Source organism: Phaseolus vulgaris, chromosome 3 (genome assembly GCF_000499845.2).
Source record: "Phaseolus vulgaris cultivar G19833 chromosome 3, P. vulgaris v2.0, whole genome shotgun sequence".
Taxonomy (NCBI): domain Eukaryota; kingdom Viridiplantae; phylum Streptophyta; class Magnoliopsida; order Fabales; family Fabaceae; genus Phaseolus; species Phaseolus vulgaris.
In genome coordinates, this window is record NC_023757.2 from 52,311,765 (window position 1) to 52,328,123 (window position 16,359).

A 16,359-nucleotide genomic window follows, 5' to 3' on the forward strand; every position below is an offset into this window, starting at 1 on the left:
CCTAATATTACTTTGACCTTTCCTAATGTAACTAACGTTATTGATTTTAAAACGCAAGCTAGGCAAATGGGTGATAAGATCTTAGTTTATGTGTAAAGAAGTGTGGAAAATAGATGATAAGATCTTAGTTTATGTGTAAAGAAGGGGAGAGTTTCACAAGGTCAAAAAGAGCTTTGGTGGCCTTGTTAAGTTGGGTTCTGAAAAGTGATTTGTAAAAGTTGTGGCTCAAGTAAATGGATTGAGCCACTAAACGTATAATATAATAGGAAAATGATTTTTTTGACACCCAATCTCCAGATTACACACTTTTTTTTAAGTGTTGAATTAAGGTATTTTTGTAAAATAATAAGATATAAGATGAGTATCATTTAGAGCATTGGTGTCAAATTATCACTATTCAATATAATATATAATTTTACCCTTATTTTTCGTCTGTACATTGAGCACCCTACCTTTAACTTTCACAACTGGAGCAACTCCCACTTCCAACTTCCAGTTCCGCAACACCATCTCACTTTCAGTACCACAACACCTTATCAGTGCCACAACACCTCCATGTCAACTGTCACTGTTACTTTCATAGTCTAAACATAACAAAATTTATTATGAATTTTAAAAAATTTGTTTTTAATTTTTATAATATAATAAAAATTTACACAATAATTTAAGTTTTAAAAAATTGATGTATTTTTTTTTTTAAATTATGTTAGAATCTTATTATAATTATTAAAAATTTGACAAATATTTTGAGTTACGTATCTTACAAGTATCAACGTATATCCAACACAATCACCCATTTATTAAATTTGACCGAAGATCATAAATAATACATAATGAATTAAAAGGATATTGGCGGAAAGAATGTAATAAATGGAAGAAGAAGAAAATGTTGTTAGCAGCCTTTCATGTCAAACACTTTTGCAAGTCCCATCGTCTCTGTCATCTCAGTCCACAAGACTTGGGACTCATCGTATGAATATCGTATGAATACGGAACCGCGGTGGTGACGTGTTGCCCACATCCCCTAATCTCATTCTCGAAGTGCGTTCATGTTGGCCGCAATCTCTCTCTTTCTTTCTTTCTGTTTATGCATTTGTTTATGAAGTTAGTGTCTAATTGCTGAGTCAGGAAAATGGGTTTTGGTGATTCCAACAAATCCACATGATTCCAAAAAAAGCACGTTTGAGCCACACTTTGTCTCTCTGGCTTTGTTTCCTTTGTCCCATTCCTATCCCCAACTTTCTTGTGGCTCTCTCCTTCTCTCAGATTCAATTACCCATTTTTGTTTTTAACTCCTTAGATTCTCCGCCACCTGAACATTACCCATTTCAAGCCTCACACCCGTACTCCACTTTTCCTTCCAGATTCTTATAACTAACTTCTCTCTCAATCAAAGCTGTTGCCTTTTCTACCCTTTTCACTCTGCGTCTCATCTCATCCTTTGGGCACTCCTAGAGCTCGGTAAGATTCTAGATTTACCACATATTCAAAAGTTTGTTCATTGAATCATGGGCTGCTAATTCTAAGTGTTATTCCTGATTTCGTGTTTTTGATTGAAAGCTAGTGTATGTGAGTGTCGTTTCTTTCTTCTTTTTCTACTTCTTTATGTTTATTTATTTTTAGTTAGATGATTTCTGACTTGTATTGTATTGTTTGGGAGAATTCCGCAACAGCAATTACCAGGCCATTTACTTCTGTTTTGTAATTTTGGTGATGACAATGCAATCCCAAGTAACAAAAATTGATTCTGCAACTTAACTTGAAATAAGTTGGTGTTGTTTGGTTTAAGAGATTTAGAGAATAATTGACTTGAAATTAGTACAATCAACTGTACTATTGTTTACCTATTTTCACTCATCTTTCTCCTCACATTTTCTCTATTTATTTTCAACCAAATCGTTTTAAATTTCTACTTTATTTCGCACCTATTTCTACTCGTCCTTTTTATTTCTATTCATGTATTTCTTTCGTCCCTACCAAGCAGACCTTAATCACTACTTAACTTAAAGGTGTTTATTCTTTGATTGAGAAACTAGAGGTTTTGTATGAGTTGATAAGTTATAATTTCATAAATTTGCACTGCAATTCCGTTTGTTTAAATGAAAGTCCTGTTTGATCTGCTGCAAAACAAAAGCTTAATGTTTCTTGTTATGTCCCATATTGTTTAACTTGGCTGTTTTCTCAAGGATCTTACTTTTCTCTGAGTTCTTTATACTAAACCATTTTATATGTTCATGTTTCATAGTCTAAATCCTTTGTTTCCCACTTTCCCTCTATGGAATTTATGTTTTGCAGATGGGAGACGTGGCTAAGGACCTTGCAGCTGGGACTATTGGAGGGGCAGCACAGTTGATATGTGGACACCCCTTTGACACTATCAAGGTCAAGCTCCAAAGCCAGCCCGTACCACTCCCTGGTCAGCTTCCCAAGTATTCAGGTGCATTTGATGCTGTCAAGCAGACAGTAGCATTAGAAGGGCCAAGAGGTTTATACAAAGGTATGGGTGTTCCTCTTGCTACAGTAGCAGCTTTCAATGCAGTCCTGTTTACAGTGAGGGGACAGATGGAAACATTAGTGAGGTCCAATCCTGGCGTCCCCCTGACAGTGAATCAGCAATTTGTCTGTGGAGCTGGAGCTGGAGTTGCAGTTTCCATTCTTGCATGCCCAACTGAATTGATCAAATGCAGGTCTGATGGTGTTCTTCTTGTCATGATCCTCTTTAATCTTTTTTCCTTTCTATCAGCTTCTATAGTTTTTTAGTGGTTTTGGAATGTTTTATTCCTTTTCTCTTTATAAAATATGGTATGAATTTTGACCTGTTTTATTCATTTTGTTTTACTATAAGGTATCTATTCTTTAGGTGCACATAATATCTTCAACAAACTCCATTCCCTCTCTCAGTTGACATAAAACCAGTTTGTCATTTAGGAAAAAATCAAATGAATTCTAGCTACAGATTAGTCTTTACTAACTTTCACTTTTAACTTTTGTTACTTAGACATCACCATAGGTACTACAAATATGTATTGATCCTATGCTTAACTTTTTTCATCCATGGTGAATATCATCAGGTTGCAAGCACAAAGTGCGCTAGCTGGCTCTGAAACAGCTACTGTGGCTGTTAAGTACGGAGGACCCATGGATGTGGCCAGGCATGTTCTCAAATCAGAAGGGGGCACGAGAGGTCTTTTCAAGGGCTTGGTCCCCACTATGGCCCGAGAGATACCAGGAAATGCTATAATGTTTGGTGTATACGAAGCATTAAAGCGAAAGTTTGCAGGGAGCACTGATACTTCTGGCCTGAGTAGAGGTTCTCTGATTGTTGCTGGAGGCTTGGCTGGAGCTTCTTTCTGGTTCATTGTTTACCCAACTGATGTTATTAAGAGTGTGATTCAAGTAGATGACTACAGAAATCCAAAATTTTCTGGTTCATTTGATGCATTCAGAAAGATTAAAGCTTCACAGGGCTTCAAGGGCTTGTATAAGGGTTTTGGTCCTGCTATGGCCCGAAGTATTCCTGCAAATGCAGCATGCTTCTTGGCATATGAGATGACAAAATCAGCTCTGGCATGATTAATTCTCATAGTTGGTCTAATATCAATCAAATTCTCATGTTTCTTTTTCCTTTTTCTTTTTGTTCAATGAACATATCCATTGACATATAACCACACAAGCGCGTCTTCTGTTATTTGCTTCATTCAACCACAGATTCTTTCACCACTAGTAAAGCAAATACTTTTCAGTTTCAGGTGCCACATTATGCTCTGAATAATATTGTAACTACATTGCTTTAAAGGGTGACTTTAAAGAGAAAATTGTAATCTCTCTGGATTGACTCGTACCATTCCAAAATTGTAAAATAATTGGAGCCTGGAAGTGGTTATATGCATTTGTTGTTGTTTTTTTATTCGTGGACTCGATTAGTTGTAACAATGTAAAAATGCACAAGATCCTTTGAAGGAAGAAATAATGTAAAAATGTTAATGTTTTATGCAGAACTAATTATACAAGAGATGTGTGATATGCATCACCAAACCACAACTGAATCAAGCTCTGTAGCTGCTGAGTTACCATATACAGCACATGTCAAATTCTATAATATTTCTATTCACTCAGGATACTGCTAATTTTTGTATGTTATTGTTACAATATCTTCTGGTTTTGTTTTGCACTGAATAATGTGATGTACCCTTGGCTCATAATCCACACTTGTAGGAATTTCCTATAGCTATAAAAGGGTCTTATACTTCTCCATCTCATATTCGCTACACTGATGATGCTAATTTCAGTGTTTAATGGCGTAATGATGCTTGAGGGTGCATTGAAATGAAAAAATAATAATAATTCTTCAGTGTGTTAGGGAAAGAAAACAAAAACAGCGAAAAAAACTGAAGCAAAAGATCCCTTTTCCCTTTACGAAAGAATAGACTCCAGGAATATCTCAAGCAACATATAATTATTTAAGGGAAATAATTGGATGCATCAAACAGAGAATATAATAAAGCAGACACCAAAATTTTAATGCTGGAAAATTTCAGTGTGAGATAAAAATCTATGAAACAAGTAAAAGTGAAATGTTTTACTAAATAATAATCAATTTGTAATCTCCAAAATCTAATACAAAAATTCTCTTCTGTGATAAGGTGGATAAGAATAAAAAAATATAAAGAGATTGATACTAATACTTCTTCACTGACAAGTTGCTTCACAGTTTTTCTTCAACATTGTTTTCTTTTTCTTCTCTTGGCAACACTCTAACCCTCTATTTTTCTTCTTCACTGTAGCTTACCCTGTAAGCCACCGTTCTTGATGCCTCAGTGACTAGCATGTTATTATTAGTAATTCTCAAGTTTTTTTTTAAGATAATTAGATAAATAATCGGTTAAGTACGATAAGTATTAATATATTTTATTTAGTATAATTAAAAAAATAAGAATAATATTAGTATAAAAATTATAATTCTTTTAATTTTGTACATCACTACAAGAAAATCATGAAATAGAAACTAATTTGTAGAAATCAAAATAATTAGTTGCAATAGTAACTAAATTAGATACCATTTTAAAAACTAAAAAGAATTTTGGTTTCTAAATTAGTTTCTATTATTTTCTATTATTGTTAAATAGTTTCTAAATTGGTATCTAATTAACAACCAATGTTTTTGCTACCAAATTTAGAAACTAAATAATGGGTAGTTAAAACCTTAGTTGCTAATTAGATACAAATTTAGAAACTATTTAACAATAATATAAAATAATAAAAACTAATTTAGAAACTAATTTTTTTTAGTTTTCAAAATGATCTATATTTTAGTTCCTATTATAACTAATTATTTTGGTCTCTAAAAATTGGTTTTTATTTCACAATTTTTTTTAGTGCATGTTTTATTGATCATGGTGTTTTAAGTAGAGTAAAAGAGAGGTTTGTCAAGCCTATAATACTGCTTACTTTCATGATGATGTGCTTTTTAAGTGTAAATACAATCTTAAACATTTGATAGAAAGAGTGATATACAAACTTGTGAGAATTTTACCATTCTTGATTTAATTTAATTGCAATTCTTGTTTACTTTTAAGTTTTGAAATAGATTTTTAATTATCTTATTTTTTTAATACTTTGGATGTATGATTCATTTTCTCTTTAGCTCACAATATTTTCCTTTCAGGATTTATTGGAAAGATTGCTTTCTTGTTTTCATTAGAATTCATTAGGAAGTTTGATTTTTTGTTTTCATTTTTAGTGTTCATATATTATTTTCTTAGTTTTTCTTTTGCTTGGAAATGTATTTATGAATTTGGTGAAACATATTTTGTACACATATTTATAGAATTATTTTACATTGAATGCCCTTCTCATATACTTTATTTTTAGTTTTTAACCCATTTTTTTTAGAAGTAAATGTCCATATTTTCTTTAATTTTGTACATTTGGCTCATATGACCTTTGCTTACTATTTTGGCCATAACATTTTTTTTAGATATTATGTTTGGCTGATTTTAATTGGATTGAGTTCTACATTTCCAAGCTTTAAAATTGACATACATTTTGTTGTTTGATATTTTTCATTATTTTTTGAATGTTTGCAAAACAAGCATGCAAATTCAATTCTCATTATTTTAGTTTAGACTTTTGTAATTGAGCTTATGAACCTAATTATAACTCACATTTGACATTTATGCTCATGTTTACTTCGTATTTTAGAACATATATATTGTCTAAATGTGTCCTAAATTTTACTTAATTTTCAATTTTAATTGTCTTTCTCATCTCCTTTTGTTCTTTTCTCTCAAATTCTATTTTGACTATTCATTTTTTTTCTCTCAATATCTCAGAATTTTGTTTGATATTCTTCGTCTATGGATAACTAATTATTGAGGATCAATTTTTAAAAAAAGTGATTACATAATTTTTTATATATATTTTTATTAATAAATCTACTTTATTCCAAATAAATATATCTATTTTAAAATAGAGAAGAAAAAGCTCAAATTCGAATAACTTGAGAAATTACTACAGAAAAATTATTAAATAAAAATTAATTTATAAAATAATAAGTAACTGATTATTTTTTATCTTTAATATTAATTTTTATTTAATAATTTTATATCGAGTTGTTTTGAAACTTCTCCTTCTTTATATTAAAATAGATATATTTATTAGTATTGAATTTTCTAATGTATCTCCTTAAAAGTTGAACCCTCTTATTAATAATCTTTAAAATTTAGAATTAATGTAGTATTATAATATTTGATATGATTTGATCCATAGTTGAGCAGTGACAATATCCCCTACATATCTTTGAAAAGATCGAAAAAGATGGTGGTTGTAGGTTTGGGTTTGACTTTACTAAAGGGTAATGGTGGTTCTAAAACAACTATGGATATTATTGCTTTGCGGAGTTGGTAACAGTGTTAATGCGTGATGGTGTTTGGACGGTGGAGATAAAGATAGTGCTATCACAAAGTTACAAGCAAAAAACAAATACCCTTATAAACTTATAATCATTATGAAAATATTTAGATAACAATGTTTATAGTGTAGTTTAAATACTTACACGATGCCAACTATGTTATTAAGCATGTTTTAAAAAATTATTAAGTTGTATAACCTTCATATAATTTTGTTATGAAGAAGTCAAATTACATTGATATGATTTAGATCTTATGAAAGTGAGATCGTGTCATGTCGAAACAATTCTATTGTAATAGTAGAAGTTGTGTCACATTCACACGACTTTAACCAATGTTATTTTTTTAAAAAAAATTGTTTCATGATTTTAGTGTAATTTCAACTGAAGTCGTATCATCTTGACACTACTTCAGTTGAAATTAAATTAACTTAAGTTTCATCTTAACAAGATTTCAGTATAATTTTAACTAAATGTGTTACTTTGAAATTACTTTAGTTCAAATCAAATTACATTAAAATCATGTCACATTAACACTTACTAAGTTAAAATCAAATGATCCTGAAGTTGTGTCACCTTAGTACTAACTAAGTTGTGCTAAAGTGACATACTTCATTTTTAAAAAAAATTAAATTTCATCAAAATCGTATCAAAGTGACACAACTTCTTCATAATACACATGTAACAATGAATAAACATATTAGTCTCGAGTGCATAGTCAAAGACACGTTGGAAAATAAATAAAAACAGAATAATCAAGTATGATGCTAATCTTACATCATTATGTTACAAGAATACAAGATTAACTACAATTTCCATAAATACAAATTTATAAATAGATTTGCTTGAAATAGGTAAAAGTTATGTTTTAATAATATTTATCACTATCAACTATCTAAAAGTACTAACTTAAAACATTGAAACACATTTTAGAATTATACATTCTTATCTCATGACGAAGGATATCATTATTATCACCATGAAGACATCTAAAAAAAAATATAGATTATTACATTTTTTAGGAGCTTATGATTTTTTACAAACCATTGTATTTCATATTGATTACATTACATTTCCTAAGACCGACCGAATGGAACCAGGTATCTTATGTATCATTTTCTTTCTAATTCACAATTTTCTTCTACACATAGTGCATATTTTGCTAACATCAAAGTCACTAAAGAATCTCACACTTATGTTCGAGCTATCTTTGACCCAAATTGGCAAAAAACAATGGACGAAAAGTTTTTCGCCTTGCAGCTAAATCAAACGGGACCTTGACACAATTACCCATGGATAGAAATCCATCGTATGCAAATGGATCTATAAAACCTAGATTAGTAAGAATTATTAAAAAAAAATTATATTTGTAATTTCTAAAATAATTAAAACGTGGAGGCGAGGTGAAATTTTATTTTCTGAATTTAAAATTTCATAGAGCTTGATACTGAGACACATACTTTAAAATGAATGGAGCATGTATAAAACAGTACGCTATAATTGAGTGAACGTGGATGAGGTTAGTCCAGCCACGCTCAAATAAAGAAAATTGCATTATTTTTTTATGCTGATATATTAACAGACACTAAAAACATACACTTTATATTTTAATAAATTAATATTTGAATTTATTACAAAAACATGTATTTTAATTTTATTTTATTTTTTTGGTATGAACAAAATCTTTTTCATAAAACAAAACGACAAAATCATACTGAATTAGGTGTCAGACCATTCCGTTTTGTATTCATTCATATTCAGTGATACAGATACACACCACACCAGCACACACAAAAAACCATTTTTATTCTCGAAATTACCCTTTTTGAGTTCGCAAATCTCTCTCTCACTCTCAGCGCACGCTATGGACCAAACCAACAGCTTCAGCGCAGAGCAGGATCCGACTCAGACGCACCCGACCCGTCATCACCTGGAGCCCCCATCCGGGTTGACTCCCGAGGAGTTCCTGGACCTCAAACCTTCCATCATGGAGCACCACACCTACTCCATGACCACGCGCCAATGCTCCTCCCTCCTCGCCCAACGAATCCACGCGCCGCCGCAAGCTGTCTGGTCCGTCGTCCGCTGCTTCGACAACCCCCAGGCCTACAAGCACTTCATCAAGAGCTGCCACGTCAAGGAGGATTTCCAGCTCGTCGTAGGCTCCACTCGCGACGTCAACGTCATCTCCGGCTTACCGGCAGCTACCAGCACCGAGCGCCTCGACCTCCTCGACGACGACCGACACGTCATCGGTTTCACCATCGTCGGCGGGGAGCACCGCCTCAGGAACTACCGCTCCGTCTCCTCCGTGCACGGCTTCGAGCGCGATGGCAAGATCTGGACCGTTGTTCTGGAATCTTACGTGGTGGATGTGCCCGAGGGGAACACCGAGGAGGACACGCGTCTCTTCGCTGACACCGTCGTGAAGCTCAACCTGCAGCAGCTCGCGTCTGTCACCGAAGGGATGAGCGCTGACGGTGACGGTAACCGGAACGGTAAGTCATAGCTTCAGCCACCCAAACCCGAAGAAAAATGGGTTTAAATTAAAAGAATAAAAAGAAAGAAAAAATATTTCATTCCGAACTTTTTTATTTTCTTTTGTTTTTCGGCGAACCTGTTATTCTGATTTTTATTTTCGCTATTTGAAATTACGATTATACCCTTTATTCCTTTGGGACTGGCCTGTGAAATACCCTTTGTAATGCTATCGTGGATGTTGTTAATTTCCCTCTAATTACACACTGATTTTCACATCCCATTTTCATTTTTATTCTTTATCTTTATGCTACTTCATTTAAATTAATTTATTTCACCCTAACTATTATTTTCAATATAAAAAAATTAAAATGAATACTTTTTAATGTTTAAAACGTCAATGAAAGTTTAACAAATAAAAACAATTTTCGCACTGTTTAAAATAAATAAATAAAATTAACAAAATATTTTAAACTTTGTCATCATTCACTTTAGAATAGGAGTATGGGAAATTTTTAAGGTCACTCAAACTTATTTAATATTAAAAACTATAAAAATTAAAGTCTGAATTTAAAACTAATATTGAATATACATTAGTAGGATGAATAATATATAAATAGAAAAAACTTACAAATATCTTAAGATTTTAACCACATGTTGCATCTGATAAGTATTACGTGTTATCAGAAACCATCATCTATTGCATGATTTGTTACCCCCTGTAGTAGGTCAATTTAATTATATTATTTAAGAATAGTTAATGCACTGCATTCATTTATTTATTTCTTTATTTTTCTGAAGGTAGATAAGAAAATTAGATTACATGAAAAGGAGACTAATAGTTGAGAAACACTAAATGCTCATTTCAAGTTTCACGTAAAACATTAAATGCACATCATCAAGTACTCAAACTTTCATAAAGACAAATAAATGAAGATGAGAAAGATGTATTTATTGAGAAATTGAGAAAAAATGTTATATATATATATATATAAGACTACTTTTAGAAGAAGTTTTACATTGAGACAAATCAATATAAAAGTAATTGTGTTCTTTAACTAGTGTTCAATTTTTGAGCTTTCTGTGTTAGTGAAAAATATCAAATTTAAACATTATTATTTGTTGTTACTTTGTCATTGATTTTCTTATAAGATCATGTGTCTTTTGAAAACTACAAATGATGCCTTCCAAGACTTCCAAAAAGATTTTAAAATTTTTTTATAGACACATTTAACCCATTTATTGTGTTTTTCTTATTTTACATACTATTTATACAAAATTTTCACTTTTCATGAGGACTTGTAAAGTTTAAAACACAATGTATATTAATCTTATAAAATCTTAAAAATTATAACTTGCATCTTTATAGAGAAGTTGGAAGTTTGATAATAGTTGTTTTGTGATTAAATTAAAAGAAAAACTAATTTTAATATAAAGACGATTACTATTTAATACTATAAAAATGATAATATATAAGTGATCAAGTAATTCTAATTATTTTTTAATTAATTCAATAACAAGTTCCCTAAACAAAATTCAAAACTTATAGATAAAGAATAAAAATTAATAATAACACTAAAGTACATGAGAGTTTGTGTTTATTTAGCAAGTTAGGTTAAACATGTACTAAAATCTTAACAACTAATTAAATATCAAACTAAAAATTAGTTTATAAATTTTATTAATAATAAAAATTATTAATAAATAATTTTTTTAATTTTTAAAATAATACCTAATTTATTCAATAACTAATTATTTTTAAATTATTTTTTATTTAATAATTTCTTTTATAATTACTTAACTTATTTGTTTATTATTTTTCTTTGCTTTTTTATTTTTTAATTATAAATAAATGAAAAGCATTGATTCTCATCACTCTCTCACTCATGGTGGGACGGAAGAACCCTGTCAGTCTCACGACCATCGAGTATGCTCTGCAATTCTTTTATGATATCTTTTTCGTATAATTCAATTCAAAATTTAACAAAGATTCATCCTATTCAATACGTGTCAAAATTCTACTGCTCTTTAATCTCTCAACAGTACCACAAAATTTTAGATCAATCAACTTTTACAATAATACTTTTTATTTATTTATATGTATTTATAGTGTTACTGTGAATAATTAAATATTATAATGCATTGAAATTTTATTTATGAAATAATTAATATTTCCTTTTTAGTATTACATATTTAAAAATTAACTAATAAATAATTATGTTATTAGTACGAATATTTTTTAATTATTAATAGTTAATTATTTTTATAACACATTAAGTTGAGTTTGTAAATTAAAACACGAATAAATAAATATATATATATATAATCAATAAGTAATAGGAATTTATCTTTATCCATTAGTGATCTTATTTGAACAATTACTTTATCTTTTTTGTCTCCATCTATCTCTTAGCAATTTTGTTATTGTATAGTAATGGTTAACACTTAGACAACTATTATTTGCAAAGACAGAACCATATAGTCTTTTATAATCAAATATATATTTTTCATGTTAAGCAATGAACTTTCTAATTCTATTATTTCACACCTATTCATGATATTCAATTAAAAGATTGTGTTTCTTTCATTTGCAATGATTAAAATATTGTTTCTAGTAATTTCTAAGATTTAATTAACTTGTTGAATTTTTATTAATATTCCATATGTTGGTCAAGGCTAAAAGAGACATGAAAACAAGTTTCATAACCACTCATGTGATTTGATCCATGAGTTCTCTCAATTCTTGGTTCCTTTGTGATTTTAATCAAAGTTAACTCAATATTATTATTTTTATGGTTTAGTTTAAATTTATCATTGGTGCCAATATGAGTTTTGATTCATGTGATCTTACTTAATTTCTATGATTCAATTGGTTGAATATCTACTTTGATCATTTTATAACAACCTATATAAAGAGATATCTTGTTTTTTATTGTTAAAATAATTTTTTCGATAGATTCCATATTTTCTTAACCCATTCATGGGCTATATTGTTTTCCTCAAACATTTTGGTTAGTACCACATCCATTAATCATAACATTCCAACCATCATTTTCTTTCTCTTTACTTGTGATATGCTTAATTTTATGGATGCTTATCATTTCTTATCAATTAATATTAATTGGGTTTGTTACACATAAATGCTTTAATCTAGCATTTTTGTTAACTTACTTTTTATTTATTTATTTTATATCTAGGAATTCAAAATGTACATATGATTTTCTAAATTTAGATTTTCCTACTATTTTTTATAACTTTTTTAAATTTAAAGCATATTTGTTGAATTTTACTCAAGGCCCATAAATAAGGCTCACTTTTGCATCGCTAATAAAAGTCTATAAATAGACTAATTAAGCTTGTATTAATAACATTTTAGCTGTTTTCTAAATTTTCATATTGAGTTATCTCATTTTCTCTCTTATTATTTGTCTTCTTTTCTTTACCGTTGCACATTTTGTAGTTTTTCTCTAATTCGTGCAATGTTCATCTTGCATAATTGATCATGCATTATGCTACGATAGCTTGAATGTCTAGAATAAGTTTCCATGATTAATATTAAGTATTGAACCGTTTGAACTCATGCATTAATTGATAAAAATTCAGATCTTATAATCGAATTAGATTTACGAAACATCTTAAATTAAACTTAATTTAATCAAAATTCACCAAATTAGTCATTGTAAGAAGTTTGCATAAATTAATTAATGCTTAATTAGTCCATTTAGAATCAATTAATCAATTAAAGTTTGATTATTTAGTTTAAGTGGATAATTGTTGTATTTTAGGTTAATTGTTTACCTCTCTTGTTTTTGTTTCATATTGTTCTCCGTCGATCTACCTTTCCTTCCTTCTGCTTCAACAATCTCCTTGTACTTCCCTCGTTTCTCTAATTCTCATCTCCGTGAACTTCAAGTTCGGATGGTACCTGCAAAAGACACTTCAACGTTTAAGTAATATGTCGGTATTCTACCCTTAGAGTTATTAGTAATGAATGATGACGTACTTGATTATTGAAATTTGTTGCCTATTTATATGATTATTATAGGTCTTTTGTTATCGCTCGGATTAAAGATTTGGTTTGTAATTAAAAATGTATTACCTAGTGTTTGATCACTGATTAGTTTTGTTAATCTTCTGTTTGAGCGTAATGATTTTAATTATGTCGGTTGGTCTTGACCGGATACTAGACTCAAGTGTCGTACGAACGCCACCGATACACATATTAACTTTATTTTTATTATGTTCTAATTTGAAACAAATTCCCTACATTTTCGAAAGGGTGGCTACACAAAAATGTGTCCACCCTACAGAATGACAGAATTCATCTAATGTTTTTCCCTGCAAGTTCATCGATGACTTCATCATAGTTCTCTTCTCTCCACTTTAATTCTCATTGGGCAAGCATCATTTACTGTTTATTCTCCCCACAAATTATGGTGATAAAATGCAGAATAAAGCAAGGTGTAAATAGAAGTACTGAATCTTTCTTTTCAGATCGATCACCACCAAGATTATCAGAATCAAAATGTTATAACTATTTGAATGCCAAACTTTTAATTTTGTTTTATTACAGACCATCTTTCAGCTTCCAAAAACACTTCCAAATTGCCTTGCCTTACTAACAGAAAAATGAATTTGATGTTCTCAAAAACATTAAAAAATAATTTCAATATAATTGTTCTATAAGAACACACGAGTAAGGTAAGAATAATCAATTTACTCAAGATGACTTAGTAATTTTTCTTTCTTAGTGTCATCTCAAATAAAGCCAGCCAAAGAAATCTTCCAGAACTGCCATTAACAAAATTACTTGACATAAGAAATGAAAAATAAATGCAGAAGAAGCACTTGGAAACAGGAATAAGATGAAATTTTAACATGCAATCCATTGTATTACAAAAGAACATGGGCTAACCTACACAACAAATATTGTCTGTAAACCTACTTAGGCTCCTGTCCAACCATCCAATTGTGTTCCCGATCTTCAATACAATGCCAAATGTATAAAACCAGTAAAAGTAAAAGGATTGCAGCCATCATGGTCATCAGAAAAAGAAGAAAAAAAACAAGGGAAAGGGAAATGAAGGACAATGAGCAGCCAAAACCTACTCCTTACAATCTTACAGCTTGCCAGTACTTTACATGCCAATGAAAAAAAGATCAGTTTTTTAAGAACAAAGATGAGTTTAGTTAGAAGAGAGCATGATCTCCAATGAAAGACGAGGCTAAAAATGAGAAGGGTATTTATTGATCTCACCACCTTGGACTTGTGATGGGGAAAAAGCCTGAAGGAGACAAAGGAAACAACCCAGGAGAAAGGGGAGGCTGCTGCCCGGGGCCAAAAATCCCTGACTGCCCAAAGGGCGAGAAAGGGAAATTAGGAGTAAAAGGAGATGGAAACTGAATGCCAGGGGAGAGTAGTGGAGGATAAGAACCCTGAGGAGACAGGAAATTCATGTAGCCATTTGGTGAAGGCAAGAGAAACTGTGAGGTTGGAGAAGGTAAAAAAGGAGGTCCATTTGTTTGTGGGGAAGGAACAGCAGAAAGATGAGGAGGAGGAGGGTTTAATCTTGGAGAAGGGAAGATAGGATTATTAGGAAGCAAAGCAGAAGAAGGTGGAAGAGGTTGAACTTGGCTTCCCTTTGAGCCTGGATCTGTTAATGAATGTTCAAGGTATCTGACATAGGCAGAGATTGGTGACACAGCTTGAGGAAAAGGGTTAGGTGATGGTTGTCTAAAGTGAGCAGTTGTAGGTGGCAAGGTGTTGTTATTGTAAGAAGAAGGCAATGGAGGCCTGACATAAGGTAAAGGAGGAGGCCTGATCTTCTGCAACCTCATGCTCTGAGGTTTTGGGGAATTGCTCTGAGGAGGTTTTGATTGAGGATCCTGAGAGGGAGACCCAGTAAGCTGCTGAACAATATCCCTGAACTCATTCTTGCTGATGTTGTAAACCTGAGGCTGAGGCTGTTGCTGTTGTTGCTGTCTAGTTCCATTAACGTTGTTGTTGTTGTTGCCATAATTGGGCTGGTGTAATGGACTCTTCCTAATGTTTTTTCCTGTTTTGTTCACTCCCAAGTTGTCGTTATGCCTGGTTTTTGAGTTATCCATTTTGCTATAAATAACGACAAACTCAAGTTCAGAAACTTCTGCGAGGACAACCTGGAACTTGAGAACTAAAAACAGAAACACCAATCAGATAATCAACCTCAAAGTCAAACTGAACCGTGATCGTTATTGATCGTATCAACAACACCCCAAATGAAACCCAGAGAGATCAGAGAACATACCCTTTTGGGAAGATTCACACAAGCAAAGAGAAACCACCTCTCACGGATGGAAAGAAGACGGATTTCAGAGCGATGCAGAAAAGAATCGAAAAAGATTGGAACTTGTCGGGAGGGTGTAATAGTAATGATGAGACTTTGAAGAATGGGTTAAGCTTATAAGAAATAAGAAGACAGAGAGAGAGAAAGAGACAGAAAATCTTATTTTATTTTGGTCGGAGTTTCGTGTTGTGTGAGCAAATGGAAAAGGGAAATGACATAGAATGGTTGTTTAGGTCAAGAAAAAACTGTTATGGAACCAGATTCATGTGTAAATTATGTCCATAACATAGATACAAACAGTTACCTAGTAAAATATAAATTAAGATTATCTTGAAAATCTCGAAAAATTAAGACATTTAATATATATAAGAAAATAAAAACTTCATCTAATAATTGATTATAAGTAGTTTTTATGAAATTAAGTGCAAAAATTCGATATGGACACATATTGTTGGCTTATTGTAGTAGTAAGAGGAGAAGTCTTAGATTCCCTTAGATATGATGGTCACGTTTACCTCCATTGGTACTCAAGTCAAGTTATCACGATGGATAAAGATGTGTATAGAATTGATAATCAAGATCAAAAGGGTGTAATTTGATTTAATAAAAAGTTACAGGAATGAATAGTCAATGTTTTTTAAGACGTTA

General features: G+C 31.2%; 3 protein-coding genes across 3 annotated transcripts; 2 read left to right on the forward strand and 1 right to left on the reverse strand.

Moving 5' to 3' along the window:
- The first annotated feature begins 830 nt into the window (after positions 1-830).
- LOC137808683 (mitochondrial carnitine/acylcarnitine carrier-like protein) lies at positions 831-3,907 on the forward strand. The gene is made up of 3 exons (XM_068609931.1): positions 831-1,461; positions 2,296-2,687; positions 3,072-3,907. The coding sequence occupies exons 2-3, from the start codon at positions 2,296-2,298 to the stop codon at positions 3,571-3,573; spliced, it is 894 nt and encodes a 297-aa protein (XP_068466032.1). The 5' UTR covers positions 831-1,461; the 3' UTR covers positions 3,574-3,907.
- Positions 3,908-8,492: 4,585 nt separating this feature from the next.
- LOC137808685 (abscisic acid receptor PYR1-like) lies at positions 8,493-9,663 on the forward strand. Its single transcript, XM_068609933.1, has one exon. The coding sequence runs from the start codon at positions 8,772-8,774 to the stop codon at positions 9,414-9,416; it is 645 nt and encodes a 214-aa protein (XP_068466034.1). The 5' UTR covers positions 8,493-8,771; the 3' UTR covers positions 9,417-9,663.
- A 4,570-nt stretch (positions 9,664-14,233) lies between these two features.
- LOC137808684 (protein HAIKU1-like) lies at positions 14,234-15,947 on the reverse strand. Its single transcript, XM_068609932.1, has 2 exons — positions 15,673-15,947; positions 14,234-15,558 (listed from the first exon to the last, which is right to left on the reverse strand). The coding sequence occupies exon 2, from the start codon at positions 15,491-15,493 to the stop codon at positions 14,639-14,641; it is 855 nt and encodes a 284-aa protein (XP_068466033.1). The 5' UTR covers positions 15,494-15,558; positions 15,673-15,947; the 3' UTR covers positions 14,234-14,638.
- Between the last annotated feature and the right edge of the window lie 412 nt (positions 15,948-16,359).